We start from the raw sequence: 25,257 nt of genomic DNA on the forward strand, positions 1-25,257 counted from the left end.
TGGACTCTCGAATTGGTCAGGAATGAGGGGAAGGAGCAGAAAGTGGGGCGATATCCTTCCGACTTCACAGATAATTTATGAAGTGCTAATAAGGATTCCAACTCTTGCCTCTGACCCTGGCTCAGTTTGGAAAAGAAGGTATTCAGCTACCTGGTGACAAGAATATTTGAATCTGAGGGAGCTGCGGATATTCATCAGATCCATATTTATGCACAAAATGGGTACTTACTTGTGGGACCAAAACTGAACAAACTGGCTTTTATTATTTGTGACAGATTAATTTATAGTCATAGAAATTTTAGCTATAAGGTCTCACGTGATCCACAGTTGCAGCTGAGCCATGGGGGCAGTAAACTTCAAGAGGACTCATAATTAAGAGACTTGATAACTTTTAATGCTTCAGTAAGAGCTGCAACAGCACATTTGTCTACTCCCTTCTGCCACTGACCCCCGATTCAGAATTTTGTATTTATTTTATTTTAGCACTACCCATATTAAAAAAGGGGGGGGGGAGGGAATGCAGTCAGCCAATATTAAGCATCAGAATTAACCATCAAAAATGGGTTAAATATTTATATATATATGCAAGACCCCATATGAAATTAACTCTGTCTTTAGAAGTACAGAGAATTTTAATAGAAGCAGTTTTGACATCCAAGATACCTTTACTAAGACTATGAAAAAAAATAAACGAATATTTTACAATCAAAAGGCAAATTTATCAAAATATTCTTTTTTCTCTTTATTTTAAATGTAAGCAGGAACAGTGATCCTACCTTGAAATATTCTACCACTAGCTAGGTAAAAAAAAAAATCTGCTTCAGGAGGAAATCAGTGTTTTGCAATTGAAATCATGCTATTTATATTTACCTCTTAGCTGTGGAAATCAGACCGTCAAGCACAAAAAGCATACAGAATCACTTAGTATGCATGGAGCCTGAAATGGATAGTGAAATGCAGTGGGAGTGGGCATAATTCAGTGTATTCTGGTCTAACAGGTGCCACTACTGAGATCTGGGAATTCATTCTAAACTATCACTTCAAAACACTACAGTACGCTATATTGAGATCTTTGGAGTACTCAGATAAGTGACTTAAAAATTCCAAAAAGCATCTGAAAATATCTGGAAAATATTCATCACTGCAAACGGAAAAAGGCTTTATTCTGCAGACTGAACAGTTGGTTAAGTTATATATTCCACACACTGTTTCAATGCATGCAATGTTTAGATGCAACAAATTCACATAAGAAAAGAAATACAAATTCTGTGTTAACCATTTTTAGAATAAAATCTTGCAGTATAAGTTTGGGTTATAGCGAAGCTGCACAACAGCAACAATATCTGTTGCAATAAAGGAGCACCATTTTATTTTTAAAACAATCATCTTCACTTTCTTTTCTCAAATTGGTGGTGGTGACTATTATTTTAACTCATATGTAAATAATAAACCTATCACACTTAGATATTTAATTTTGAGTTTCAGTACAAAGATAAACCTTAGCTGAGACGAGTCTTCCTGAAAATAAAAGTGTATATATTGGTAAACCCTTAGATACAATGAAGCCCTCAAATGTGTGGTGGGCCTATTAGCAGAATTCTGTTTGCATCGAGATGTCCTAAACGTGGAAGTATTTCATAAGTGAGCAAAAATACTTGGTATTTTACAATTAAGGAGCTACTCTATTAAATACAAGTCCATAGGCATCTTGCACTATGCTTGGTTACTGCTGACACGAGCTGACATAAACTCTGGACAGAATTCTGGCCTTTCAAAAACATTTGCTATTGACTTCAGCGAGGCCAGTTGTTCTTCAGCTGGTACACATTCCTAGTTCTAATGTTATGACACAGTCTCTAAGACAACATGCAAGTTTTAAGAACATAAAATACTGCTGAAAGAATTTTCTAGCTACTTGGGAATCTATAATATCAGACAGTAACTTTAAACTCAGCGTTGGACATCCTCTATGACGCCAGATGTCCAAGTTCAGTGGCATAAATCCAAGGAAGAAACCTTCCTCCACGCAACTAAACACAATGGTTTTCTCTCGGAGCTCGTTGTTTTTCCTTCAGCAAAACAAAAGAATAACCCTTCAAAACAAACATTTAACTTGCACTAAGGTCAAAGCAAAATGTTATACAATTCTATATTTCTTTTTTCCTTCTTGATCTGTGCAAGGTCTGTCTAGCTACAGGAGTTAATCCAGAACCTTTCAAAAGCTTTCATAAACTCAACAAATAGAAACAAAGGGACAGATTTTGAGGTCAGATACTAGGATATTGATGTCACCTACAGTAATGTAGTAGCGTTCACCCTGACAGGTGATTTGCATATATTTAAACAAAATCACAATCTACCTGAAGACTATAAAAAGCTTTGTCCTCAGCTTCTCCCAAGATATCCATTCAGTTCCTCGAACTTAACAAGAGTGCTTAAAAGTAAGAGTACTGCTACTACACCAGTTATATTACTATCAGAGCAAATCCAAAAATGTGTGAAGGCACATGTATTCCTCATATTTACCATTACAGAGATTGCATTTACCCTGAGAATCTCACACTAGTCCATAATTGCAATAAATAACCAGATATTCAAGCGCTTCTCATCATCTCTGCACCGTTAGACTGAGCTGAGCTGTCCAATTGGAAAAAAACCCAAACCCAGACAACTACCAGCCTCAGGGGAAGGAGAGAAAAAAGAGGAAACAAAGAGACAGACAAAAAAAAGCTAATGTGGTCCAGTGACTGCACTGCCTCAAGCACCTACTTAAATGCAGGAATCCCACTAACCAGTGTTTAGCTCCCCTTTCAGACTGGTTGCCCACCTCACTTCTTTTCTGTATTCCAGTATTACGAACTCCCAATAGAGGCAAGGGCTGAGGAAGACAACACTGGAAAGCTAGCATGCCCACTTGTAACATCTTTGGGTTTAGGATGGACTGGGATTACATTATCCTGATTAGGATTTCACTCACCAGCAATTCTTTTAACTGAAGTTTGACCTCAGACTTCCTCCCATAGACGCCAGTATATAAACTTCCAGCCCCGTAGGACTTCTGCAGCTCAGATGAAGAATTCACAACACCCCTGCTCAGACAGAACCGCTGTCAAATACGGAATAGCACAACGTGAAGATGTCCCCAAAGGCACTGAACAGCCTTTTCCACTATAACCCACTATCTGAAGCACCCAAGTGTCTTTTGGTGTTAGTTCTATCACCTTCAAATAACTGTTTTTGTTTTTTTTTTTTTTTTTACCAAGGCTCTTGTAAGAACACTTATTTTCTATCCCAATTTAACAGTAACAGCTCTCTTCTCTACAGCTAATTTTTAATAACCGAAATAACAAAGAGGAACATCACTAAGAATTTTTTAATACGAATTTTGTTTTATTTTTAAATATGTATCTGATTGTAAGTTTAAAAATAGTATCTCAGACTCTTGCGTTGTGACTAGATGGGGGGCAGGAGAGGGGAAACATTATTTGGTTTTAAAGCTCTTTGGTATTAACTAACTTTTTTTCTTAACAAAGCTTTATTGCTTCATTTTTACTGGACGTGTAAGAGTGACAGGAAGGCTGATAAGCTGTGTCAGACATTTGGTTTGCTTTGTTTCCATTAATGAGAGTTATAAGCACAAAATCATGCTGAACAGAGTTAAAAAACCCACCAAAATCATTGACAGGATTTAAATAAACACATACAAAGCACGTGCTCAATGTCCATGATTTCAAGTGACAATCACCCCTTTCCCAGAGGATCACTTCCCCCCCCCCCCCCCATGCCAGTATTTGAAGTAAGGGAGTTCAAAGCAGTTAAAGGTTCTCTCTCCCTTTTCACATTTCCCAGCAAACAGTAATTCCGAATTGCTACCTCAGCAGTGGAAAATGGCTGGGAATATCAATGAGGTGCTGTCACTCCAAAATATAAAGCACCATCACAGCTAACCACCATATGCTGTAACAAAAGTAGAATGAAAGCTTTGATACGTAAATTATATCCGCAGGATATTTCTAATACAGACATCAGAGGCTTTTAATTCACAAAGCTGACTGAATTCTATACGCTGATGCATTTCATGTTCAAATTAGCAGTGATGAAATCATCCCATGGTTACTGACGATGCTGTGCTAATCTTCCTTTGAAAGTTAAATTTTCAATCAAAGATAAAGAATTTAATTAAATTCGTTTATCTTCAGTGTATTTTTTTTTTTCAATGCTAGAATGAACTTAAATGGAGATTGTAATGGCAACTTATGTAAGTCTCTACAGAAGCTCACAAAGAGCTGGAAGTATCTGAAATGAATATAGCATGATACGTAACTTTGTTTCTTCAGGTTGATTATCGCAGCATAATACCTTGTTTCTTTTAATACCGGTAGGCTTTCATACATGGCAGGTACCTTCTCCCCTTTCATTAAATAAATACTAAATATTACTATTATATACAGTAAAATAAATAAATACTATACCTAAGCTGGAAGCCAGGCAGACCATACAAATAATTAAAAAACACAATGAGATCTCAAGAGTTTAGAGAAAAAAAAAAGGGAAGAGTATCACACTATCAGCAGGACCACTGCCTACTGAAAAAGGCAGGATTCAGAGATCTTAATTCTCTATCTAGCTCTGCATGAGTAACCTCAGCATATGGCCCCATTTTTCCATCTCTAAAACAGAGCACGATGCCAACCTGCCTTTCCCAACTGCTACTATTGCAGGGAGGTGGTGGGACACCCTCCAAAGTATGTGGCTTACATACTATTACAAATGGCAAAAGGAAATGCTCGCCATCATATGGGTATTCCTATATGCACTATATTCCTATATTCCCTGGCCATCCTCCTCCGTCCCCTTTGGTTCTCCCTGTGCCTCACCAGCCTCACCTGGATATCAGAGCTCTTGTTTTCCTAATTCTCACTCACAGACCACATGCAATAATACAGTAATAGAGTCTTAAAGGAATTTCTTAGCTCCAGGCACAACACCTGAAAAACAGAAGAGATCTGGTCCCTGAATGCAGATTCTCAGATCTGACCTGATTTCATTTCGTTGCCTGAGTCCTGGGTCCATTCCCAATCTGCGCTGTACATACAATATCACACGGAGCCAAGGAGACCGACAGAGTTAATTCTTGCCTCTCACCCACGTGACATACGTAATGTGAGACTGCACAACACAAGGGTTGACTCCAGACTGCTCTCAGGAGTTTCAATCATCCAACCAACAGAGCTCTAGTTGCTCTGCTCCAGAGAAACCTAACAGTGACCGAGGTCTACCACCATTAGCACAAATTTCTGCTCGTGGCTGCCCATTCCTTTGCATGCCATTCTTGCTTCTTCTGTTCTAACACTGACACCTCTGGTAAGGGACAAAACATGCACACAAAAAAACACCTGGAAAAAAATATGACACAAAGTAACCACCTCTGAGAGAGGTCCCAAGGTCCAGATGCAACAGTTCTTTAAATATCTGCAATAACCTATGATAATATACTTCAGTGCTTGCTTAGGCTAAGGTGCCTGTCCCTACAGTACGAGCTGCAAGCTTAGCTGCTGCCAGCACTGGTTATTCAGTAGCAGAATCTGAGCTAGGGAAGTTAACACCTTGCACTGCTCAGACATGTCAATGTGCTGTGGCAGTTTCCAGGTGTAAAATCTTCTCAGATAAAACAGCTGAAATACTCTCTTCTCACACGTTTCTGGATTTGGAAAACGAATCCTATTTATAAGGACCGTCATATTCAATCACATCCATCTCAGCATCTGACCTGTTCTATTAATAGCAAGTAGTGGATGTTACGAAGGCGCACAAGCAACCAGGCATATGCAGAATGATATTTCCCATAATAAATCTTTCCAGTTTCCTTTAATGGACAGCTCAGAAACTCTGAGCTGGACTGCTGTGGGAGCACTGTGCTTAAGAGCCACCTACAGAACCGTCCTCTACAATTGTGTGATATCTTCTGCACTCTGCGTGTGATTTTAGTCTCCACAATATCCTGAGGCAATGAGCTCCACAATATAATTAGATGCTGCATGAAAATTTCCTTATTTTGCTCCATGTATGTGCCACTGTCCTTTATTATATTCTCTTCCTAGATATCCTAGCTGTTCTCATTTTCTCACTATTATTTATGTTCCCTAGGACTCAGGGCACCGCTCAGAGAAAGACAGAGACCATCAGGCAAGAAACCCCATCCAAAGCTGCAAGCCCTGACCCACCAGCTGACTCTCTGGCTTTTGCTCTCTGCTTCCTCCCTGCCACACCACCAGTAAAATCTCAGACCAACTTAGCCTCCTTTGCTTGGCACTTCCATTCTGGCATAGCTTTCTTGGGCTGCCTCAAAAGCAAGCTGACAAGGTGGATCAGAAAGCCCTTTCCTGCCTCCATCTGAATCCTTTAAAGCCCCAGATACACATTTTAGGGCATTTTTTTTGCTCCCAACATCAATTCTGGATATATTTTAAGTACAACATGGCCATTTTGTCCATGATAGAAGTCCCCAGTCACAGAGATCTCTCTTCTCAATTTTCATGTTGTTTCATTTTTTTCCTTTTGTCCTTTGAATTCTGTTCTTTCCTACAGTCCATGGAGTATTATTTCACTTCTTTTGGTATTTTATCCTCACTCTGCACAGTATATTATCTTCATTCCTCTCCAGTTTTGTTCTTATCCTTCACAGTAGTCTGGCTTTCTTTCTCTTCTCCTGTCCAACAAATCTTCTGCCAACCTCTCGTCCTGGTTCTCCAGCAAAGGAAACTTGCCAAGTTTAAAATCCATTTCTCATCTTCTTGTCTGTCTCTTCCGCTATCTTCTGCTGCATTCCTTTGGTTACCCCTCCAGGTATTCTCCATCATTTTGTCAGGTCTGCATATCTCGAGTTCTCTACTGTTTTTTCCTTTTGCCTTTAATGTGTTTTTAACTGTTCCTCAGAATGCCACTGTTATTTCCAGCTACACTACAGATCTGCAAACGTTCTTTTAGGATGTCTGTCTCTCTGGTAACAGTTCCTGGTCCTAATCAAGCAAGTGTGGTTTTTTTCCTCCAGAAATATTCACAGGCAGCCTGAAGTGCTTCCTCAGTACTCATTGTTGTCTACCTTGCCAACTTTTGGACTTGAAATCTGCCAAACTGTCCCATTTGCAGGCTTCAAAGCTAACTGAGAGAATCCCATCAGCTATTACAACTGAATTCTTGGAATAGCAGCACTATGGTCAAGCATTATAAAAGAGTACCGGCAGGGAACTGGTGTGACTGTATTGTAACACCACCACCTCAAAGCCAATAATCACAATTGCTGAATTAGAATCGGTGAGTGCATAATTAGCAAAGACTCACAATTCAAGAGTCAATGGTCATCATCTAGCTATTTTATTGCTAGGTGAAGTGATGCTTCCAAATCAAGAGAGAAGTCTTTTTGGATGCAATGCCTCAATCTCAGGCACAAGACATGAGATTTAATTCCACTACTGAAGATGCAGGACTTATCACAAGGAACAGCTCAAGAACCAGAAAAGGGCAAAACCCACCACAACAAATAACTTTTCAATCACTACCTTCTCAAATGCAACCAAACATTGAGAACTACTTCAGCAGATGACAGCAAAAAGTCAACATAATTAACTTAGCATTTTTCTTGAAATGGACTAGGGATTTTGGTGCTTATAAAACTAAGAAGGTAGGAACTGCTAATAACTGTAGCTAAACCTGGCCACAAAAAGCCCAAGTTTTTCCCATGGCTAGCTTTACTAACCTAATAAAACTCCTCTCAAACTAGTCTTGTGCTCCTCCTGAGAACAGACTCAAACAGCTCTTAACTACAGCATGTGGTTTATGCATGACCAAACTTAAGACAGATGTCCTCCAAGAACTGAGACCAAAACATGCATTTCATTTAGTGTGTGCTATTTTTATATTTTCAACCAAGATACCCTGAAATGAAATATTTATGAATGAAACTTCCTGCATCATCAAATAGACATTTTACTGCATGCCCTGAAATGGTTAACACTGTTGGCACACTGCGGGGAGGGAGGGGGATCTTGACTTCCTCAGATTCAGTTAGGCAAACCTTTTTTTTTTTTTTTTTTTTTTTTTTTTTAAATCTCTGGGATGATAAAAGCTAACTGAAAATTGCAAATTGATCCAAGCACTATAAAACTTGGCCATGGTATCAGACAAAATCATAAACAATTTCTAATAAAACAATGGCTAGTTGAGATGTCCCTGCAGAAGAAAGTGGTTGTTGTCATTCTCTACAAATAAAAATCTTTCCATTAAAATAATGATTCCAGTTTCTATGAAATAATTAACATTTTTCCTAAATGTTAACAATCTGTGAATGAAGAGTTGATAGGAAGTTAAAAAACAAAGACAAAAAGATGGCTTTTAGCACTTTTTCAGGCATGAACACAAACATGAGCAGGATTTAGATGCAAGCATCTTTAACAGACAACGTTTTAGCTAAAGTGTTTAATAAATTGTTTGACAGAGTTCTGAAGTGTGGGATTTTGCTGCTTGTCTGTTTGTTTGACAGGAATACAAAATTCACGTTGAATGTACTAAGCTGCGTCTTACTTACTGAGGACTATTGAAACATCTGTTTTACTCCTGAACTCCACAATCCAGCACCGCTCCAGGATTACCACTTCAGAGGCTTCAGAAGTCTGCAAGAGATAAAGATGACAAAACGTTAGGATTTGGAGCCTGACTGGGAAGTCCGTCTGTTAGCCTGCTCACAGCCAAAGCAGCCTACAGACAGAAAGGCACCAGAGCAGAAGCGCCACTAGGCAGATGGATACCAGCGTTCTTTAATTACCGATCTGTGCCATCTTACCCCAGTTCAATGAGCTATAATGGGAATAAACTGTTGGAAAAGACTACACAGGAAACTAAGAAAAAAGGAGAACTCAGCAGTTTTTTTTCATATTGTAGGTATTCAAAGTTTAGATGCCAGCTTGATTTTTAAACAACTTGGGCAAGCCCATCTCATTGCAATTGCTATACCTACTAACAACATTGAATCAAAAGTTGAAATCTATTCAAAGAGCAGGATATTTTGAGGTGAACAAAGAAAATAACCTAACATACACAGACTTCCAATAGTCATTTCTATTTAATTTTCATTTAAAAGGAATTCTTTACCATCACTTGAAACTGTGAATATTGTCTCTGGCTATGCAGTTGAGCAATATTAAGCTGTACGGACCTATTGCAGTGCAACACGATACGAGTTACCCGTACCACTCCTTTTGTGAATGCTCTGCAGACACGACACAGACTCTTCTTTTAGCTTAATAAATGTGACTCATTTTTCAGAAGAGTGAAGCTATCAATCACTCCCTCACAATTAATCTCTTGTTTTCTTGAAGCTTTTATCATCCATTTTTTATCCCTAATATCTGGGAATAAATAACGGTAAGAACACCCTCCCATACACTTCCTCGTCAGGAGCCGAGCAGCAGGTCGCAGAGCCTCTTGGCCACCGCAGTGCGATTCTGGAAGGCCTCATGTAAATTTTTCCTTTAATGTTCCTTCCTCAGCTACTACTTTATTTCCAAAACCTTGAGCCTTAGTTCCACATACTTGCCACTTTATGAATGACTTGGGGTTTTGTTTGTTTTTAAAGTTTGTATCTTTAACAGATGCTGCACATACACACAGCTTGTCTGCTTCCTTCTCTGCATTTATGCAGGGTTTATAGAGACGGGTTATCTGGCCTGCCAGAACCAAGCACACATTTTTGCCAACAGTTTCAAGTTTGTCTCTAAATGGAAGACTTGATTGTGCATTTTCTCACAAAAAGACCTTTTACTTACCTAATAGTACCATGGCCTTTCATCAGCAAGAAAGTAATAAAAAATATTGATAGAATAAGTCCTAATGTTCAGAGTACGTGTTTTTGACTGAAGAGCAACAAACAGGGGCCATTTCAGAAAGTGCTGCAAGGAGTTCCTCGAGAAAGTCTATATTTATTCCTCTCCTCACCCCCCCCCATAAATTTTCCTTTTTATTACATAAATACTCCAAACATAAATATTCTGGTTGGTCTCAAAGAGAAGTATTGTTTTATGGATTGAAAAAACAGCCAATAAATTGCTGAAAAAGAAAAAAATGGTGAAATTATTGAAGCAGGGCAGCAAGTTTTTGGGGGGGGGGGTACAGCAAGTGTTGTGTTGGGAATTTTTTAATTATCAAATCCAGCAAATTGAGGCTACATGATAACCCACCCATTAGGTGATATCAAATGAGGCATTCTTAAGAGGTTCCTATTAGGGAAAGAAAGATGCTGAAAGATTTATCTTTCTTTCTTTGTGTTTCTGTATGAGAAACAGGGAAAGTCAGCTTGGGGAAATGGGCAATAACAGTTCAAAAGCAAACAACAAAGTCAGAGAGACTAATTAGGAAGTATTCCTCAACAGCAACAATGCTGATGACTATTGTAATTCTTCAGATTTTGAAGCAAGATGTCAACACCTACATCACGGTCTCCCAGAAAATTCCTCATTTGAGGACGTAGATAACACAGGCAGATTCCATCAAGAGATGGCAATCTTTCAGAAAGGACACAACCAAAAGAAGGTTTTATTCCAGAGGTCAACAAAGGTCTGCAACAATTTAACACACAACTGTAAGTGCAGGAAATCCTTGTGAAACACATATTTCTGTGAGGAAGTGTGGGGTTTTTGTGTTGTTTTTAAAGCAGGAGTCCATACTAGCCAATGAAGAATGGGATCTTCCTTCACCAACTGCCCCAGAGTTTTTATTCTGTCGTAACACCACCAGCACAGATTAGTAGGCACAACAGCCCAGCAGAGCTAACGTTAGCTTTGGTAGCATAGGCATACTGTTATTTCCACAACTCTGGGAAGAGGCAATTAAAGAAAGTAAAAGAGGCAGTGTGGGATACAACTGAAAGGAAGAGTTTTAGCTAGCAAACAGATAATCAGAAGGGGTAGAGAAAATCCTCCTAACTGAAACCTCTGGTTGGCTCCTCTCCCGAGTTTTTCCAAGTGTTCTGCGTTTCAGACAATACTGGGGCTGTATTTTATCCCCTGCCTTCAACACAGCAGTTTTTACTCTGCTACTTCTATACCCACATGAAAACGCCATCAGTTTTTGAATAAAGAAAAGCAAGTGTTGCTTTCTGCAAACCCAACCAAAGGTTTCAGCAAAGAGACGAGATAGCGCACAGTAGTGCATATGCACTGTTAGTGCAAATATTCTTAGAAATTAAAAAAGCATTACCACTTTTAATGAACAACTAGCCCGCAGAATGGGCTAAAAACTAAGACAAAGGGATGAAAGAACAGCTATAGCACTTCATTAGGTAGGTCAGCAATATGATGCTCTCAAGGAGTTTAATCAATCAATGCCAAACTCGGGGAACTCTGACCAAACCAGTAAAAGTGAGGTGCTTAGAGCTTTGGCCTTTGCTCTCAACAACAATGCTATTTGCGCGGCCATGCACATTTTAACTATGTGGCTTATAAAATGCTATTTATGGTTTAATTTCTGATTTGAGTGAATTACACCTGAAATACACAGGTTTAAAGTGACCACTGAAGGTGCAAGGCACTGGAAAAAAAGCCTCTAACTTGCAATCTGGACTAACCTTTTCAGCAGCGCTGAGGCAGGTTCATTCAAGAGGGAGGTTCATGAGAGGTGTGAGCACAAGGTGGCAGCTTACACTGACACTACTGTAATGGTAGAAATTTTATAGAGAAGCAGCTTGAAGCAAATGAGAAACAACTCTGCAGAGTTAGAGGTCTGTGAACCATGCTAAATAGAAGGCTTTAGATGTAGTTTCTTTACAGAGATGCAGTTTAATTCAAACCTCATTATAAAATAGTAAAGCCATCTCAGCCAAACAAAAAGATTATAGTCAATATCAGCTTGTTTTCAAAGATGCTGGGTGCTACAAAGTGGTTTTCTATTAACAAATCAATCTGTTAATATATTTGCTTAAAATGATTTCTTTGCTGTAATGACTGCCTACATAAGAGTAGAAGAACAGTAAGTGTCTGATGTTTTTCCTGAGAGAAACAGAGTAGGAAAAGTTTGATTTCAGCACCACCTTAGGGCTCTTCTATTGCCACCTCAAGTACACATGTGAACAGTTCAGCACCCAAGGAAACAATTTCCAGAAACCCACCATCTGAGAAAGGAGTTGTCTAGTAACACAGAAATCAATGCTAGCAAGATTGTTTCAGGCATTTAGCTTTCCTGGTGCTTCTGGCTTGCAGCTAGAGATCAGCACTGCTTTTCTGCTCAGGACCTTTCAGGCACCAGCCTTCTCTTTAGGCATTTAAGTTCAACTGCAGTAATACTGTTCACACCCTTGCAACTGAAGCCATCCCTGTTCCTCCTCCCTCTGTTTCTCCCTCCTGCTCACTCTACCTTACTCTGCGGAGCCTGCTGTCTTGTTTGGGAAATGTGCTGCCATCACTTCACACCCAATCCTTTTCCAGATCAATGTACTGGCACATCATTCTGACTGTTAGTGAACGAAAAATTCAGCAATACAGTGTATCTTAATATAATTACAAAATTATATGTATAATTTTAAAACTAATGTCTTCCCTTATAATGTATTTTCTTTGAGAAAGAAAAAGCACATACAAGTTAAACATGAACTTTAGCACCGCTTCCACTAATGCATAAAAATAATCCACATAGGATCCCTCTACATGGTAGTCTCGAGACTTCCTATGGGGCTTCAATTAATCATCTTTACGTGCAAAAGCAGAAGCCCAAGAACGTGACTCCACCAAGGGGGTATTTCATAAACACTTCAGGCTCAGCATCCTACTGGTCAAGATAGCCACAGTGTAAAACATGAAAGTTACTCCAATCAAAAGACTTTCATCCAGCACCTGTCCAAAAAGCATTCAATCAGCTGTGACAACTTGGCCCCTTCTCATCCCATGGAAGAAAGGGTCCTCTGCAAATATCCATGACCCGCAGATGAAACAGCCAGACACGACAACTCCATAGGCTTAGCTTTCTCTCCAAATTCTAGATCTGCCGTAAATGGAAACTTGTCACTATATAAAGAGAAGCTGCTCCCTGTTGTATGGTTTTCAAGTAACTCAGGTATTTGGAAAGGCCAGGAAGGAAGGGTCACGCAGCTCCCAGGCAGTGCAACACAGCTGCTGAGACTCCAGGCTTGACATTTGCACTCTTGCACGAAAGACACACATGGAACGGAAACAAATTAGCATGTAGCTAGCAAAAGATAATTATCAAATAATTAACAAGAACTTGTATCAATGAATGTTTGTCTCAAAGCAATGCAGATTGACAGTTGAGTCAACATACAAGAAAACAAACCTCAGAGAGGAAGATTCAAGATATTTCAATTTTTCTGCATTTTAAGACGGTGGATGCTATAGCACGAAATCCTCTTTTGCAACAAATTACTTCACTCCCTACACCAGTAGAAGTCAGAATGAAACACCGCAACTTCAAATGAATTTGCACGCTTTTCCAAGATTCACTGTCAAGCAGGATCAGAGGATACGCAGTTACTTTTTGTATATGTGTATGGGAACAAGAAGGGAAACAAACCAAGGGGGGGGGGGGGGGGAAGATGAAAGAGCATAAGGCTGCCAGAATAGAAAACACATGTTGCTACAAAACAGCGAACGCGTCCCTCCCACATCCTGGCACAAAGCTGAAGAAAAAGAGCTTCAGAATCCCTACTATTGCAGCCTTCTCATCATTTAGATGAGCTATGCTCTATCTAGCACACAAAAAGCTAATGAGAAATTTATTTGCAAATGAAATGACAAAATTGTAATCAAGGGACCTATTATGCATATCTGATAGAGATCAACTTTGTTTATCAGTATCCAAAGGCACTCAAAATTGTTCTCTTAAGCACATAGTATGAGCTTATTTGGACTAGGAGTTATTTTATTTCATTTCATTTTTTCAGGTTTCATTTTAATAAAAGGGTAACTTCTAATGACTTGGTCTTTGTGCACACAAATAGGATCAAAATCAAGCCTGCAGTAATATGTTACAATCCAATATATTGTTTTTCACTATTAAATAATTCCAGAAAATTTTTAATCAATAGCTTACTGGATCAATCCAAATGCTGAACAACATTCAAGCCTTGAACTATTTCATCTTTCTTGGAAAATGGACAAAGCCTACACATAAAAAAACAGAAAATTGTTTTAAAAGACTGATCTGAAGAGGAAATTAAATGATTCATAAGTCTAACCAAAGCATCCTAGTAATACTGCTCAAATAGAAAAAAGTCCAAAACTTAGAATTCACAAAAAAACTATCTTCTTATTCACTTGGCCAAATAATCAGCCAAGCTTTACTATCAGTAGGCAGCTGTAAATCCCAAGTAACATCACTACTATCAGCCATATTGCCCTGAGTTTCAAATCAGGCTAGTGAAGACCTTACCATGCTGTGGAACCCAGGCCAAGAGCTGTAATAAAAGATAGCAGACACCTGCTCATGTGCTTTGGTATGACTAACTACTTATTCATATGCACATAACTGTACACAACCTTTAATGTAAAGAAATGGTATTGAACTGGCAACCATCATTCAAGCATCTAACTCTAGATGCGCAAGCAACCTAAAGCACACATCACATGGGAGAAAACTACTTACACAAGTTTTCTGATAGAGCAAAATAAAGTATTTTTGCAGTTTGCAAGTGGATAAAGTGCAAACACATTCTAAAGCAGTGGGAGAATCGCATCCTACCTCAAGGTACAATAGTAACAGCTTGGGGATGTTTCTAAAGGATCTGCAGTGAATGTGTAAACTACATTGTACCTTGAATTCGTAACTATGTTATTGCAGAGTCCAGCCTGCCCCTTTTTGGGGGGGTGGGGGAGGAAACACTGGTTAAAAAGACTTTAAGAAAAATTAAAGCATTAACAGGAACTTCTAAAATGGTCGGAAGTAGAAACTTCAAGTGATTTCTGCGTTCTTGTAGGTCTGCCTTGATGTACCATGACTAAAAAGAAAAAAAGGGTTTTGATGTGAAAGGGTTTTACAACGAAAGTTTTACTAGGGAGGATGTGGAAGTCCACTGTTAGCTATATCCAGGAGAGAGCTAAACCTAAACACAGTTAAAATCAGAAATGCCATTCCCAAGCAGTTGTTAGAACAATAAGTAGAAAAGTAAGACTGCAGCATTGTGGAAAAAAGAGAACAAATACTATATGAAGTAAAAACTCCTGTTAAGATGTTTTTTTCTTTTTTTTAAAAAAAAAAGGGGGAAAGAAAACCTCTGTCAGTGGGAAAGAATTAGCTATCAGGAATGCAAGGAACCCTATTTACTGAAGAATTTTACTGTTTATATTTTAAAAGTTTATTTTTGCAAGCTTGAAACAGCTGCTTAAAGACCTTAAGGAACTGGGATGCTACATACACCAATCCTATGTACCATGTTTTTCCAATCACTTATTTTCAGCCCTCATTTATGAGTATTGCTATGGCAAGAACATGTTAAAGAAAAAAATCTTATGGAAAAGTGTAACACTTCAAATTGACACAACTTTAGTCCCACAGAAGTAACACAAGAGACACCACTAGGGAACAAAAATTGAAAATGATACTTCCAAAATGTAAATGCAGAGAATTGGTTTTAGTTCTTGCTCACTATTAAAGAAAACACTTGTAAGAGAACATTTTGCCTGAAGAGACTGGTAACAGCAGAAGTTTCTCAAATTCAGGCTGAGCCCATTGCATCTCCCCTCAAGCTGCAAAGTCACCCCTGCCTACCCACTTTTCAGCCGTTTGCAAACCTTGGCGGTACCCTGCTCAGCGTCATGGGCCCCAGCATCAGATCTCCCATCGCGTCTGAGGCCTGTGCTGGGAGCTGTGGGGGGAAAGCCGGGGCTGCAGGGGGCCTGGGAGACCCACCAGGGGCTCACAGGGATCTACAGGCAAAGCACCTCGCTTCCAGGGAGGGGAGCAAGGCAGAGCCAAGCGGCCGCTCCCCGCTGAGGACTCTGGCCACTTCTAGCAGCCCCAGCGCCTGCAGGAGCCTTGAGGAGCCCAGCTCATCCGGAGAGGCCTCCCTGCCCCCGGGCTGCTCCCCTTCCAGCAACAGCCACAAGCAGGCAAGCTGGTGCGATGGCAGCAGCACAGCCGCTCTCTGCTGGCGCACGACGGCCCAGCAAAAGGCCCAACAGCCACGTGCATTGGCACCAGTGACCCAGCATTAGTCACACTGGCTCCAACGCCATTAGTAGCAAAGTTGTAACATCATTAAAAATGAAGCAAGCTGCACAACTTGCCTATGAGCCTGTGTTTTTACAAGTTCGCCAATACTGGCAAACGAGCTTGTTAGACTGATATGAGCACAATAATGTATGCGAGTGCTCAAGTCATGCTTTTGAGTGCACTATAAACACTCCCACCTACATTTGCTATTTCAGCGTTAGCGCAGATAAGCTTAACCACCCTGCACGTCAAACAAAGCTTATACATATGAAATAAAAAAAGGCAACAAGATTTATAGGGGTATTTTTATTCACAAACAGAGAAGCTATTTTTTAAAGAAAAGTCTTAAAAATGAGCAGGTACAATTCACTTCTACAGTAATAATGCCCATTACTCAATAGAGCAAAACAGACTGCTCTAATTCCAGCGCCGACAAGTGCCTGCACGACATAAGCAAGCATGCCATTTGCAGAATTGAAAACAATGCTTGGACAGGCTGAAACCTCCCGTGATATTCTGTATTCTTCTGCCATGTTCCCACACCGGACGTCTTTCAGGGAAGCTCACAACCCATGCTGTGCTCTACGGCAGAGCGTGGTACCCATGCTTCTGCTGGGGCGCTTCAATTACAGCAGATGGGCAGTAAACTGGTGGTTCACTGCAATCACCTTTACAAGCTGTCAGCTCACTGAAAGCTACTCGGTCATCGTTTTCCAAAAATGCCCTACCCACTGTGATTAATCCATCATGTAATACCGCTAGATACCAGCTTCACGCTGACAATGTAATACCGCTAATCTGCATTCACTCGGGGAAGTGTTGTTGACTTATAACATCACTAGACAAATCTTGCAGAACAGACAAGTACTTTTAATAGACTATTACCTTTAACAAATGTGAATACTTAACCAATAGTAATTTTCTTTTCATTTTTGGAATGCATTAGTAGTAGTAATAATAATGTACAAACACACATTCTCTTAATTCACACCCCATATTCCCTCATTTTATTATGCACGAGCATAATTAAAAAGGAAAATTAAACTGCTTCTACATTTTACACACAGCTTGAAACAATCTCAAATTACCCTTCCTACCTAAGAGGTAATTATATACAGTTCAGAAACAAATTAGTTAAGTTTTTCAAAGTTGTATTTTGGTGCAAGATTCCAGTGCCATACAATACATACCGCAGGTAATGCGCTTTGGAAACGTTTTCCCCCCCTTTGTTTTCCACTTTTGGGCCATCTTAAATAAGAAAAGAAAACAAAAACAACCCTATTTTTAAATCTCTGGCACAATTCCCAACTTACTATCTTTTACTTCAAAAACAGCTTAAAATAAGAATTAAATATAACTGTATTTTAAAAGAAGGTGTTGACAGCTTAATTACAGCCTCTAGCAGCTTGAGCAGTAACAGGGGCGAGAGGAAGGCACCATACCAGAACAACACTGCTGCAAAGATTGTACCTTTGTGTCCACCGCGCAGCAGTGAAGCGTGTTCCTTGCCACATCTGCCAGCTCTCGCTATTTTGTTGCGAGTCTCATGGTATCCGGTGTTCTCCTCCTACTTCCCACTCCTGAAGCCACAGTATCACAAGCTTTTATTCCAAGTACCAGCCCTCATGCAGGGGAGAGGGGGGAAAAAAACACAGGGGGAGAAGGGGAGAAGTTTAAGGATTCAAAACCACAACGTTTCTGAAAATGTATTGCTCCTTTTGTTGCTTTTTAAAACATATGCATGACTTTAAGACAAACTCCTAATTTTTCAGGGTTATAACTTCAACTCGAGTTTCATAATACTGCACTTGTCAAAGACAACTAAAACTTGCCTGCTGAAGGTAGTTTGAGTCACAAGAGCCTACACCTCTCCCATTAAAAAAAAAGGGCTCAGATGAAATAGCTGATGAAATAAATGACTCTTCTTCCTGCAGGAAATCCAAGAAATGAGGGAGTGATGGGAAGGCCGTCAGCCACTCCTTGGGGACAAATTCTCTGCGTAGTTCACCGCACCTCACTGATGCGGGGAGGTACATATACTCCTGCAGGGTGCAATCAAGCTTGCGGAGATATTTGAGAAGAACGCAATTTTATTTTTTGCTAGAGGAAGAAAAAAAGTGTTCACTGACGCATCGGGGAAACATTTGGTACAGTTGACTACAACAAGAGACAAGGAGTTTCTCTTGGTACTTAAGATGCATGAAGTAAGTTTCTTAACTTTACATGTAGAAAATGTCAAGTCTATTGGTAGCCACTATTATGATTATATCCTTAGGTAACAATTCCAGCTCCAAATAAACTAAACCAAACCAAGCAACAACGACAACAAAGTCAATGGTCAGATGTATTCGTTGCCTCACTGCACACCTTACATGGGACAAAGTCCTACCTTAGCAGTTTAACAGGCTTTATTTGGCCATTTCTATTTCAGTATCAATCTCAACCCGAGCAGTGTTCTGCTGACAAGGCACAGTTAAGAGGAAATGTCATATTTATCGCTATGACAGTTCTGGCTATTTGACTACTCTGTGCTGTGACAAAGTGCAAAAACAGAGACTGTTTCAAGCATTGGTAGCCAGGCCCAGAGTGATCGCCAGAGAATGGGGATGTACTCTCTGACAGAGTCCACAGAGCAAGACTTAAACCGGCTCAGATTGCCAAAGGACTGAAGTACCCCGGATGGCCACCACTGTTGCCCTCCATTGTCATGACATCCCTCGGTACCGTGGGGCAAGAGCATGACACAGGATTCCCAGCACAAGGGCGGCTGGGCGCTGCTGGCACGGGAGGAATAGGTAACAGAGCACCTGCTGTAATGAGAGGAAAAAAAACAAAATCAAAGACCCAGACAACTCGGTCATGAGTACGTTTCAGCACGAGGACAAGAAGAACGTGCACAAAACCCTACGAGACACGTGGACAACTGGGAGCAAGGGTACCCAACCCCGGCTGCGAGCACAGGCTGTATGGTCCCTGCAACAAGGGGGTGAAGCAAGAAACACGCTCCGTTGGTTGCGGCAAGGGCCGTGCCATGCCATTACACCTGTGCTGAAGTTGATTTAGCTATGACAGTGTCTAGAACAGACTCCCAGCAAGCAGAAACAGTTTCTGCTAGCAGTCCCTGAAACACAGAAGGCCTAGACGAGCGATACAGGGAGTTTGTGAGCAAGGAAGAGAGGAAAGGAAGGAGTGAATGCCGGGTAAAATACATTCAGCCCACAGTCACCCCAACCTCCTCGACCCCCTAGCAGTTCCAGCCCAAATTAGCAGAGCGCAAAGTCCCGATGCTTTTGGAACCACTCGCTGAAAAGACAGAGGACACCTGCCACCAGGCCGAAGCAGGGAGGGCAGAGAATTGCCCTGCGCGTCTCACCGATGCATCCCGATGCGAAAGAATGCAGCAGCCGTGGGGTACCAGGGCCCTGGCTGCTCTCCTGGGGAGAGCCCATCTTCAGCTCGGGGGAACCGGCACGGTGCCCTAAACAAGCCCACGAGAAATGGACCCTCTGGACTGCGTGAACTGCAGAGATCCACCTTGTGCATCTAAGCCAGTTTATGTTTTCCTAATTGGTTTGAAACATTTTTACAGTTCTGATGTTGAATTCCAACTTAATTCCAAAACAGGTTACTATCTGGCATAAAGCTTTTCAACAAAAAGTGACCCAAATGGGTAGACAAACAAAAACAAAGGAAATGGGGCAGAATGGGAGAGATGTACTTGAAGTAATTTTATTTGGTAACTATCCCCCCTGTAAAGCAATCATCCCTCAACTGCCATAATTTAATTAGATTATTCATTTCCCAGTTCATTCTGAAAAAGTAGTTTCATGACACCTCATTACCTGCTCTTAACACTGAATTTTGGTCACATGAAGAATAGCGATATAATGAACTCCATCCAACCATTCTTACCTGTGTTACTTCACCGTTCTCGTGAAACACGGATCTTAAATAGGAACATCTTGCCATAATTCACATTTCAAGATTCAGACCAAGACAGCTCCTTCTGCCAGCCTTTGACAGTCATAATACATCAAGACAAAAATAAACCATCAAGAACTTTATGAGGACATAACATTATAAGCGGCTCCAGCTGTCACTAGTTCTAATGAAAGCTTTGTGCTTTTAGATAATGTGTCACCAATGCACACAGCTAAACAGACCTTCCTGTTGAATTCAAGCAATCGGTAACAACTCATCTTCATTATGGAAGATGAGTAAGGGATTATTGTTTTCTTTCACAATAACTCTCCCCATCTCAAAACCAAATTGCAAAACCCAATCAAAATGACCATATACTCCAAAATATCTATCTATAAACCATTACAGTTGGGTCCATATTTGTTTTTTTTTAATAGTATAGCAATCTTATAGTTTAGATGATTTCATGACTTATATGACTAAGATGATTTCATTCCGTTTTATGCAGGAGCCATCAGTATTGCAAACAACTGAACTACCAGCAGTGTTGCATATACCATTTCCTGGGTTTTTAGATAAAACACTTACGTTTCATAACACAATAAATTGGATTTACGGTAAACACTATTTTAAGCAGTATAATATGATGCCATCACTTAGCTTAGTCAATACAGTGAATTAATAGCCTCCCTCCCATTACATTAATTACATCATAGCTCCTGGCTACTATCAGTGTGAATCAAGGGACCAGCAAAATACTCTCACCTCTGGTTTAAGAGGCCCTGACCACAGATTTGCCTCCCAAAGCATCACAGTAACGCTATGCATTGGGTATATTTGAGCCCATGCATACATGACATAAAATGACATGTAGCAGTGAACAGCTGTATCAGACCAAAGGCCCATCATTCTACCTACAAGGGCCACAAGCAGGTGCCCAGGGAAGAAGAGCAAGGCAACCACATGCAGTACTGTCAGCCCCCAACTGTTTTCACATCAGGGTTTTTTATTCAGATTTGTGTTCCACTCACTAACCCTCAATGATGCTTCTCTGTCCTGAAAGCACCCAGTGTCTTCTCAAATCCACATCTGCTTGTAGCACCCGCAGCTTCCTATTACAAGGAACTCCAGTATGTCCACTACTTTTTACACAAGAAAACCACCTTTTGTTCATTTGGAACCCAGTTCATACTCGTTTCATTTAACACCCTGTGATCTTGTGCTGGAAGAGACAATGAACCATTAATCCTTATCTCCTTATTCAAGCCTTTCATGATTTTGCAAGATACCTATCAGAGCCCACCTTAGGCCTCATCTCTTTTCCAAGCTGAACCGTCTTATTCTTCATTCCTTGCCCTGAAGACTTCAAAAGCCCTTCTCTGAAACTTCTCTATCTCTTCTACATACTTTTAAGATGAGGGGAACAGAACTGCATAGTGGATCTTTACGCAAAGCTCTCTCTTTTGTTCTCTTTTCCTTTCCCAACGATTCCTAATGTTGCATTTGCTTTTTGGCTGCAACTGATCATCCAGTCATCCATCTGATATTTTCATGCAACTACCAATCTCTATAGATCTTATCCCCAAGCTCAAAGCCTATTGATCAAAACTTCCTTTGGAAACATTTTCCCCCACATGCATCACTTCACACCTATCTGCACCGAATTTCATCTGCCACTTTATTGTCCAATGACTTAGACTTCTAAGTTCATCCTAAAACTATTCATAGCTGGCCCCATCCTAACTATCTGGTAAGTCAGCATCATCAGCAAGCTTTCTCAGCTCTCTGCTTTACCTTCCTTTCTTCATCATTTATGCACCTGCGACAGTACAAGTGTCAACGTACAGCCCTGCTGAGGTGCTCCACTGCAACAACTGGCCAAGAAGTCACAGCTTCTAGTCCCAACCTTTTAATCAACTAGTCACCCATGCCAGCCTTCCCCTACTCCTTTCCAACACAGTAGTCCACACTGTTTGTATTAGAAGGCGAAAAAGACTCCACTGAGGGGCAATTGAAGGGTTTAAGCATATACAAAGTAAGCCAATATATTTGCTTATATAATCATTTCCCATGCAGTTTTGAAAGTGAAAGACTTTTTCCACGGATCATACAGATCATTCCTTGATTTAAATGGTACACAAAAACTGCATATAGTTATTCAAATACATGTAAAACAAACATCTTGAATGACAACACAAACAGTGTGGCAAAAACAAGGTATTAAAAAACATTTCAAGTTCAGACAAAAACAAGACTTAAATTTCCACTTCTTTGCTTCTAACAAGCAGTATGTTGTTCACATTACCTTTGCAGAGAAATATGTTTTATTCAAGTTCTAGTTTCATGATCCACAAAACTCCAAAATGGACTCAAGCCTTTAACACCCGAAATACCTTTCTTTCCTGTTCTTTTCTTTCAATGTCAGTTCCCTATTTTTCCCCAAAGGCTTTCCCAAAGTCAAAAGCAATCGCAAATTCATTATACGCTATCAACTTCGAATAACAGCCTGAAATAAAATCAATTGCAAAAATGAAACAACTTGACTATTTTGAATTACAAACTATGACTGGTAATATATCCAATGTACATATTATAAAATTAACTCCTGTTCTTCCCATTCCTTGGGCTGCCCACAGTGATGTTAACTTTTATTTTGAAGTCACACTATCATTTTCCACCCAAGCTTTAATGTCTCTGCACAGCACTTTTTGGAAGAAGCAAACAGAATACTATTCGAGATGCTCAAGACTCAGAGTGCTCAGAGATGGCTCTTGGGCGATTAGCTGGAGTCCCTAAGAGGATCATAATAGACCTATAAATAAGCTTCCAAAACTGTCTCCAGGTAGCCCTTGCCCAAACTCAATAAATTCCAACTTCCAATCAGACAACCAAGTAATTTTTTTTCCAAACTGTCTTCATTTTAAATCTCCTCCCTCCCCCCTGCCAAGCATTTTCCCCCTCCCCTCTCCTCTCTGCAGCAGCTAGAGGAAGGGCAGCCCTGCAGAGCCCCCCCAAGCACAGGGCGCATGACGAGGGGCGGCGCAGCACAGCGCCATCTCCCCCGGCCCCCGCCCCCAGGCCACCCCACACAGGAGGGAGATTCGGCCCCTGGCAGCCCATGCTCAGGCCTGCTGGGTATGCTGCACATATTTTAAGCAAGTTTGGGTGGGGAAAAAACAAAACAAAACCAAACACGCACAGCTACCACAGACACCCAACTCTGTTAAAGGCATGGAAAGACAGACTTTTTTTTTTTTTTTTTTCTCCCAAAGAAAGGAGAAGCTTTACTTCTAGTCTTCCCTTACGACCAGTAAGGTCACTGGACATAAAAGATGGAGGGAGCAGCTCACGTGCAGGCACACGGAGACAAAGCATCCACATTGTAAGCTCTCAATTTAGAAAACTGTTACGCCACGTACCATCAAATGAGAATGCCTTTCTAAACCTTATCAATCTTAGCTTTAAAAAAAATTACTGCTTTCCCTACTGATTAAAAATATTATTCTATTTCAAATGTGGTACTGACTTTCTGATCTTCAGGATTATGTCTTAGGAGCTCTGACTAAACAGGGACTACTAAAGCACTGGTGTGAAATTGTAAGCGCGAGATGTCTCTCTACCAGAAGACAAACAGTAAGGATCATTTTTATTCAGTTAAATACCAAATTGAATGGGGGCATTTTATAAACATTAATCCAATCCCACTTCATTCTTAATTTACAACAAAATTCTCTTACCAATGTTGGAAAAATAACCACCTCAGTACAAAAAAAAAAAAAAAAAAGTTTCTTGCCTTCCAAACAGGTTTACTATTTGTAATGCACCTTTACCAGAATATCTCATTTGTATTTTAGCATGTTAGTAAAAACAGTAACTCAGCATGGACAAATGTGGGGAGAGGAGGAGAAGAATAAGAAGTACATTCACACAGACAACAGATTCAGGACAAAACAGCCAGGTGTCAGTGGAGAGACCTCTCTCCGAGCAGTCACGCCATCCCTCATCTCAGGCCTTCCTCCAGGGAGACCTACAAAACCACTTTCCAAACACAAAAGCTTAGGAACTAAGGCTGCAGTTTTACAGGCTACTAAACCGACGTAACAGCTAAAATTCGTAACTCTGCTAGACACTCAAAGTGTCTAATGAGCCATAAAACAGTCATGTCTCCCCGCCCCACAGCCAGTTCCTCCCAGTCTGGCAGCTCAGAGCTGCCAGGCTCTCGCCTCTGCAAGCCAGCTGCTAGCAGGGCTCTTGCCCCCACTTTCCTCCCCACCGCCCCTCCAGGAACCACCTGTGCTTTCAGAGGTGCTAGGCCTGATCTGTATTTAATTAAACTCCAAGCTTTTCTTTTAGCTTTGAATACTGATGCTTTAATTTCAGACCTAAACCAGCACGTATGTGATTGGCAGCCTGTCACCTTTCTCAGCTGTATCTCTTAGTCTGGTAACTTACAAAACCTCCAAGTACAGGTCTTCCCTTGCTCCTGTTCGTACATCACAGATCACCACCACTAGCACCATTCACAGTGACATGCCCAACAAGAAAATGGGAACAACGAGCCCACAGAAAACACCTTTTAGAACAGACTTTTTGAATAGGTAGAAAATCAAGACCAGCAGGCTGTAAGCAAGAAGCGTACCTACCTGCTTGAGCAGGCACACCACTGCACATCCAGAGTAAATTTAGCACCTTGAGGTACAACGCAAATAAGGTTTCCAAAGACATCTGTCAAAGGAGCACTGAGTTCTTCTAAGTTATTTACTAAAAATTGTTTTCTCTACAAGGATCAGTAAATATATTAAAGCAAGTTTTCATCTGTACTTAGACCTAGCCACACTTCCTCTACAAATACATACCATCTTTTTAACGTTTTACAAAATCAAAGTCTACTATGAAACCATAAAATTGAGTTTGCAGCCCATGCCGGTAAACTGCAGCTGTGCAATTGTTCTCGAAAGCCAAGAACATGAAGAACACAGAGGTCCAGCTAACAGTGCCTACCACCAGGCGTCCAGATGCTCAGATACGGAAGTGTCATGCTCCACGTGCAAAGCGGAAGCAAAAACAAACACAGGCATTGTAACAGTGATTTACTGAAATATAATTATCTAAAAACTGTCTGCTGAT

General features: G+C 40.5%; 1 protein-coding gene across 13 annotated transcripts in view; it reads right to left on the reverse strand.

The window, feature by feature from the left end:
• The window catches only part of INPP4B (inositol polyphosphate-4-phosphatase type II B), a 400,661-nt gene that overhangs the window by 212,591 nt on the left and 162,813 nt on the right, over positions 1 to 25,257 (reverse strand). For 11 of the 13 annotated variants that reach the window (XM_064510757.1, XM_064510756.1, XM_064510754.1 and 8 more), the window contains one exon: positions 8,585 to 8,669. In XM_064510757.1, coding sequence (XP_064366827.1) covers positions 8,585 to 8,669 — 85 coding nt within the window. Of the gene's footprint in view, positions 1 to 2,977; positions 3,090 to 8,584; positions 8,670 to 25,257 lie in introns of all 13 variants that reach the window. The other 2 variants (XM_064510759.1, XM_026106128.2) reach the window with 1 other exon arrangement.

The sequence above is a fragment of the Dromaius novaehollandiae genome, chromosome 4 (assembly GCF_036370855.1).
Source record: "Dromaius novaehollandiae isolate bDroNov1 chromosome 4, bDroNov1.hap1, whole genome shotgun sequence".
NCBI classification, from domain to species: domain Eukaryota; kingdom Metazoa; phylum Chordata; class Aves; order Casuariiformes; family Dromaiidae; genus Dromaius; species Dromaius novaehollandiae.